The sequence below is a fragment of the Ascaphus truei genome, unplaced genomic scaffold, assembly GCF_040206685.1.
Source record: "Ascaphus truei isolate aAscTru1 unplaced genomic scaffold, aAscTru1.hap1 HAP1_SCAFFOLD_2987, whole genome shotgun sequence".
NCBI classification, from domain to species: Eukaryota; Metazoa; Chordata; class Amphibia; order Anura; family Ascaphidae; genus Ascaphus; species Ascaphus truei.
In genome coordinates, this window is record NW_027455951.1 from 20,001 (window position 1) to 27,798 (window position 7,798).

At 39.0% G+C, this 7,798-nt stretch overlaps 1 protein-coding gene across 1 annotated transcript in view; it reads right to left on the minus strand.

Moving 5' to 3' along the window:
- The window catches only part of LOC142483136 (C3 and PZP-like alpha-2-macroglobulin domain-containing protein 8), a gene marked incomplete at its 5' end in the record, with an annotated part of 25,197 nt that extends 19,168 nt beyond the window's left edge, over positions 1-6,029 (minus strand). The window contains 4 exons of the mRNA XM_075583197.1: positions 992-1,164; positions 1,974-2,166; positions 5,068-5,196; positions 5,859-6,029. Coding sequence (XP_075439312.1) covers positions 992-1,164; positions 1,974-2,166; positions 5,068-5,196; positions 5,859-6,029 — 666 coding nt within the window. The remainder of the gene's footprint in view (positions 1-991; positions 1,165-1,973; positions 2,167-5,067; positions 5,197-5,858) is intronic.
- Positions 6,030-7,798: the final 1,769 nt, after the last annotated feature.

A 7,798-nucleotide genomic window follows, 5' to 3' on the forward strand; every position in this document is an offset into this window, starting at 1 on the left:
CCCCTGTTCTATGGAATCTGCAAAGATGTGTTATTTTAACACCGTGTGTTCCCACGGCAAAATGCAACAACTCAGTGACTCTTGGGGAATGCCTTCTTTTCTCTAACCTGTGATTTTACCCCCACAATGGAGCAGCGTTTCCATCGGAGACCCAGGCTTTGGGAGATGCAATATTTTATCATGCTAGCATCCAACAGATAACCATGAGGCTTTATATCCAGCAAAATACAATTTGTGTGGTAGATGCCCATTGCTCATTGTCAGACATGGCCAGATTATTTAAAAAGGAAATGGATTACGAGGACAGATAGGATATTATGTTTAATCTGAACAAAATTTCCAAACCATCGAACATAATCCAACTAGGAGGAGATATAGGGAGCGATTCTATAGGGTAATAGGAGGAGTTATAGGGAGCAGTTGTATGGAGTTTAGGAGAAGTTACAGAGAGCGGTTATATGGAGAAATAGGAGGGGATATTGGGAGTGGTTATATGGGACATAAGGAGGAGTTATAGGGAGCGGTTATATGGGGCATAAGGAGGCGTTATATAGGGCAATAGGAGGAGTTATAGGAAGCAGTTATATGGGGCATAAGGAGGAGTTATAGGGAGCGGTTATATGGGGCATAAGGAGGAGTTATAGGGAGAAGTTATATGGGGCATAAGGATGAGTTATAGGGAGCGGTTATATGGGGCATAAGGATGAGTTATAGGGAGAAGTTATATGGGGCATAAGGATGAGTTATAGGGAGCGGTTATATGGGGCATAAGGATGAGTTATAGGGAGCGGTTATATGGAGCAATAGGAGGAGTTATAGGGAGCAGTTATATGGGGCATAAGGCGGAGTTATAGGGAGCGGTTATATGGAGCAATAGGAGGAGTTATAGGGAGCAGTTATATGGGACATAAGGAGGAGTTATAGGGAGGGGTTATATTGGGCATAAGGAGGAGTTATAGGGAGCGGCTATATCAGAGAGTCCGGACATTACCTGGTTTTCGAAGGCTGGTTTTATCGGTATCTGCACACTGTCGGTTACCCCCTCTCCGTTTTCCCGCACATAATAAACCAGCAGGCGGCTCAGGGGGGCCATGTTGTGAGTGACGGGGAAATGCACATAAGTCAGCCACACGTCGGGGTCCGCAGCGGGGGGCTGTGTGGGAGCTGGGAGGGGAAACAACGAGACAGCACGCCGACATTTAACAAGCAGACATTTAACTTCTTCTAAGGCCATTTTATATAAAAGGTGTAATAATTTATATACATGTCTTCTTTATAAAAAAAAAAAGCCTCAGCCATTTTTCTCGTTATATTTAAAGAAAATGTTCTCTGTTATAAAAATATATATATATAACAAAAAGCTTATATTTATTATATTTTATTGTCTGATGCCGTCTTATTGTTTTGAATATATATATACAGTATATAACCAAGCTGAGTTCCTGATCCCAGAGTGGATAAAAAGCTGATACTAATCTAAATTGCTGTAAGTGCATATCTCACCAAATTGTTATTCTGATAATCTGACGTACTACCCTATGATGGTTCTTTTTCTCTTTTTTTCTTTCTCTCCCTGGTTTTTTTTGCGCCTAGGTCACTCTTTCTTTTATATATATATATATATATATATATATATATATATATATATATAATCTGTTATGTTGTTAGTTAGGCTAAATTAAAAATAAAACAGAATTATGAATGGATAATGGATGTGAAATAATGTTCAGTGGTCAGGAAGCAGTATATGTGGACAGGACACATCACACGCTGTAGGAGGCCTCTATCTGCATGTGACATTATGTTCAATGGTCAGGGAGCAGTATACGGGAGCAGATTGTAGGAGTTCTGGATTAACTGGTTGTTACCTCATGTTCAAAGCCCAGGGAGAAGTATACATAAACAGCACACATTTGAGAAGGTGGGCGATATGGAGTAACTGGATCTGTCAGGTATCCTTCTCGGGAGCTCACCTGTCCCCGCCGCCTGGGTCACCCGGCCGTCCTTGTCGAATGTCACCGAGGCGGCTCTCTTGCTCCTCTGCAGGGTCACATTCCTTGGCTGCCAACCAGACAGCACAATGTTCCCCCGGGATGCCACCTCGTAGTGCAGGGCAAAATCACATGGGCAGGTGGACATCAAGGCAATCCAGGTCTCCTCCCCCACCTGTGACCAGGAGAGGGGACATGTGATGACAGGACTGCCACCCTCTGCTACACTTGTACTGCCCTCACCCCTTGCAATTTGGCATCATATAGAGGCGTTACTATGAACTGAAAGCACTCATCCATGTAACACCTTCCCTATAATTTCAACCTATTCTTTGCTTTAGACTTCATAGAGGTAACTGGAAAGAACAATTATTAAAATCAGATGTAATACGTATTAATCATATGTATCAGGAGAAAGACTACTTCAGTAAGAATGACCAAATAATTAACAGTCCTCTTTTATTTTTATTTATTTATTTTAGAAAATCACGGCTGCAGACAATTTTAGACTTCCAAATAATGTTTTCTGATCAATATTGTAATTGCTGATATCTTCGTATGCCATAAAATAAAGTAATTTTCCTGTAATGAAACAATGACAAACCTCATCACAAAGTGATCTGCTCAAGTGACCCTGGTAGGAATTGAACGCTCAACCGTTATATGTAAAACCGGATCTAAAACCGATAATTAGGGATGATGTTTATGAAGGGAATGATGAAAATGTAGAGACCGTGTGGTAGAAATTAGCAGTGGAGGTAAAGTACAAAGAAAATGTTTGTAGGGATATGCTATAAACCACCAAATATCTGACAGAGGAAGCCAAAATACTTTTGCAACTGGAGAACTTGGTCATGTTTGCATGCTCTTTCTCCTTGAGAAAGTGCCCAAGAGGCGTGAAACGCGTGGGAGATCTTGGAGATTTTTTTCTTCTGATGTTTTTTATTTTATTTTTGCGATATGATTCAATAAAATATTTTATACTTTTTCAATACTGGTTTCCCGTGCCACTATTTCTACAAGCAGTTTCCCCGCATCTTCCAGCCTTGATTATTTGCATGTTTGCATAATAGGTGATTTTAATTATCCAGACAGACTGGGACAATGAGATTAGCATTAAAACAAAAGGAAACAGGGGTTTGAGGGTGTTAAAAAACAATTACATGAACCCAAATTATTGAGGAACCAACCAGGAGAGGGACAATACTGGATTTTTAAATTTCAAACAATGTAGAAGTAATAACAAATATTCAAATCCGGGAACATTTGGGTAACAGTAATCATAACATGTAAGGGTAAAAGGGGACGATAGACAGCACTCTGATGGTGTTAAATATATGCAATTGCAGGGTGCACGGAACAAAAGGGGACCCTTATTCCCCTGTATAGTACTAACAAATCTACGTAAGTACCAGCACTCACTGTCTAATAGCTAAATGATGAAAACAGTTGTAATGCAGAATAAACATTTAATAATAAAATGAACCAGAAATAAATCAAATGTGTTTGCAGAAACCAGTATCACAAATGGGCATGTCACAAAGTGAGGGGTGGGGGGTGGGAGGTACTTCCCTAAGCCTCCCTTCCCCTATACCTGGTCAAATCAGACACCCCTGAAAATAGCTAGTAAACATATAGTGTAAGCTAAATACAGCTAAACAGCTAATAGCAGGGCAGCAAGAATCCACTAATGGTACAGTTAAAGCTGAACACAGCTTGCAAGAAAGCAGCTTGCAAATGAGCACCAAGAGTCCACACAGTCAGTGAAAGGTTAATGAGAAAAATAAATGAAGTGGTCAAACCCTCAGTGGCTCTGCTCCTTCAGCTGCTCGTGTGGAGTGGAGAGCACTAAGTCTAAGTCTAAGTCTAAACCAATGTGGCTAAATAAACAGGTAGGGGAGGAAATGGAAAAGTAGAGGCGTTTAGATTATTTACTTCAGAAGGGACGGAGGCATCGTATCAGAATTATAAGGAATGTAACAAAAGTTGCAAAAGGGCAATCAAATTAGCAAAAATTGAAAATGTAAAAAGGATTGCAATAGTAAGGAAGATCAACCCTAAAAAGTTCTTTAAATACCTTAATAACAAAAAGATTAGAAAATAAAATATAGTACCCCTTCAGTGTGAGATGTGCAGGCAAATTATTGTAGATACGGAAAAAGGAGAGGGATTAAGCAAATTATTTTCCTCTGTATTTACCAGGGAAGAATCAATTATAAAAGTAGTGCCACAAGAGGAAGTCACAACCTCTATATTAAATGTACAATTGGTCAACTGTGGAAGAAGTGCATAGGTGGCTTGGTAAACTTAAAGTAAATAAGGCACCTGGCCCAGATTACATACATCCAAGAGTCCTTAAGGAGTCAAGTTCAGTAATAGCCAAACCATTACATTTAATATTCAAGGACTCCATTTCCACAGGCTCAGTGCCACAAGATTGGCGTAAAGCAGACGTGGTGCCTATATTTAAAAAGGGAGCTAGATCACAACCAGGGAGTTACAGACCTGCAAGCCTGACTTCAATAGTGGGGAAGTGTGTCTTTTTTCAACCTCATCTACTATGTAACTACTATGTAACTGTGTAATGGTGTAACTACTATGTAACTATGTGACTGTAATTACTATGTGACTATGTAACAACTATGTAACATTGTGCATTGCAGAACAACATCCTAACTAGGTTACACCCCTTCGGTCTAGGACATTTCGGTGCGGCCACCCCGCCGCAGCCGATCAGTTGCAGGCATTCAGCCGCCGTTGACTGTCACAGGGTACAGTTAGCTGCCGGCCGTTTAACCGCGAAGGTATGTCCCTAACCTTAACCCCCTTACCCCAAAAACTTTTAACCCTTTACCAAAACCCCTAACTGGACCTTTTACCCTGACCTTAACCATTACCCTAAAACCCCTAAAGTTAAACCCCAAATACTAATCCCTTTAACTTCGCTATGAGACGGCCGGCAGCTAGCTGTCCCCTGCGGCTGATCGGCGGCTAAATGCCTGTGACTGAACAGCTGTGGCGTGATGGCTGCGCCGAAACGTCCCATTCCGACACCCCTTCTCATATCACTACTTACCAGCAATGGTTTCTCAGGAGGCTGTAGCTGAAGGTGGCATTTGCTGGGTGAGTACCAGCTGCTTATGGACAAGTAGTTTGGTAGATACTGGTCTCCTGTAGATTTTCCATCGATGTCTATCACCTTTGTCTTACAGAAAAGGTGAGCAAAGGAATTAAAACACGACTCTGGGTGAACACCATGGAACACAGATATATAGGAGAAGATAAAAAGATGACAAGGAGGGTCTTTTATTGGGGTCTTCAGTAAAAAGGGAAAATAACACATGAAAAGGAATCCTCATCTTCTTTTCTTTCTGTGTTGTTACAATAATGCCAACTGGGCTACATGCACTTAAGAGCTGGGTTACCATCAGGTGAAATCACAGCAAAGGAGAGGTGACCCAAAATTCTGAACATTTTGCTGTCCCGACAAGTTTGAGTTGGGACATTTTAAAAACTTAAGGTCACCACTAAAATGTATGGGGTAGAGTCTTAAAACAGTATAATACTCTACAAATGGGGATGATCTGAGTCACAGCACCAACATGTAAAATAGTAACAGACAAGGTTGAAAAAACACACGTCCATGAAGTTCAACCTTTGTTACATTCTTACGGGGTGAGATTCTCATTCTACATTTATTGTTATACTGAACCAGAGGAAGAAGAACAAAAAGCCCCACAGTAGGGCAGTAAGACAGTAAGACAGTAGGACAGTAGGACAGTAGGACAGTAGAACAGTAGAACAGTGTTAGGACAACTTTGTCATCACTACCCACTTGTCTGTGCCACTGAGAAATAACCGATATACCTCCAGCCAGACATATTGCGCCACTGTTGGGATGGAGGGGATCTCAAACTCCACCAGCCCGTTTCTGGACATTAGTTCGCTGGTGTAGACGTTGTCCTTGGGGGTGAGCTCGGCTTTGATGCGCACAGTCACTCCGTCTGCGGGGCTGCCGTCTGGGTATGTCACCTCCACCTGGGGACCACGGAGAAGTCGGGAGAAGGTCAGAGACGGGAGAACATGCAGGTCTCATAACAGATTATAAGGGTGCGTGAGGGAGGGCCATAAAACAGCTGGGTATGCAGAGGTAACCTAACCCTTTCACTGCCAGAGAGGGCAGCAGCAATTAATAATCAAGCGTCACACAAGAATTAATTATGTCTATTAATATACAAAGAAAAAAGATGGAGAACAAAAAAAATGAACACACATATATATATGAAGCCCCTTGAAGAAGCAAAGGGTGCGAAACGCCATGTTAGGCTTGTCTTTGTGTGTACTCCCCTTGGATCCCTGTCATCGGCTGTGAACTCTTGCTGCAATAATGACACAAAATTTCTTGCCTTTCTTACAATCCTAGGACTCCATACAAGAACATTATACTCATTATTTTCTGCAAGTATATATAATGATTCCTTAATTTAGAAGTGGTGAATTTTTGTCATTTATTTGTTTCTTTGGTACTAGGTGGTACTGTTCTAGTTCACAGCACACAGCTGGTGTAATAATATTATTTTGACCGGCCGGTCTTTTATATATATATATATATATATATATATATATATATATATATATATATATATATATATATATATATATATATATATATATATATATATATATATATATATATATATATATATATATATATATATATATATATATATATATATATATATATATATATATATATATATATATATATAAAAGTATTAGTATTATGGTTTAGCCTATCCCATAGCCTCTCTTGCATTCCCAGTAAAGTCAACCCCACACTGATGAGACCCATCAAGGTCGAAACAGCTGTCTGTGGGTGATTTTCTGGGTATGCACCTTAACCCTGGCTGTGCTTAAAGCTGTGACCATGCAGCAAGCTTAAGCCTATAGGGAACCATGTTAAAAATGGTTATTGAGGCAAAAAGTGACACTGTGTGCTCATTTGCATGTCATTTCCAAGAATCCCTTGCTGCAGTGGAAGTGCTGTATGCTGGGTGATAATGGGTAAAGGCGGGGTTGCAGACCTGCCTAAGACATGCAGATGAGCATACAGTTATATTTGCATATATATATATATATATATATTTTTTTTTTTTTTAAATAGATGTATAGGTACTCCACAAAATGTTGGTCGTTTAATTTAGTCAACGTTTTGGTTCTCAATGGGACCTTTCTCAAGATTGAGAAAAATATATATATATATATCTCAGGAGGTTATTTCTCTTTTTTCAGTAGTAAGATCCTGTTTTTTTATAATTACTTAGGATCTTAGTATTACCCTGATATTTTCATAGCGGTTGAGACCCTCTGGGGATTGTTTTATATTTATATTTGTTTAGTGTTTTCCATGTCCATTAATAAACATTTTTTCATTATTATTGTTGCTTGAGTGGTTTTCGTGGGACACTTTTCTTTTTTCTTTTGTGTATTTCACATATATATATATATATATATACATATACATATACATATATATATATATATACATATACATATATATATATATATACATATACATATATATATATATATATACATATACATATATATATATATACATATACATACATATATATATACATATACATATATATACATATACATACATTATATATATATATATATATATATATATATATATATATATATATAAAAAAACAACTGTATGCTCATCTGCATGTCTTGGCAGGTCTGCAAACCCACCTTTCACCATTATCACCCAGCACACAGCACTTCCACTGCAGCAA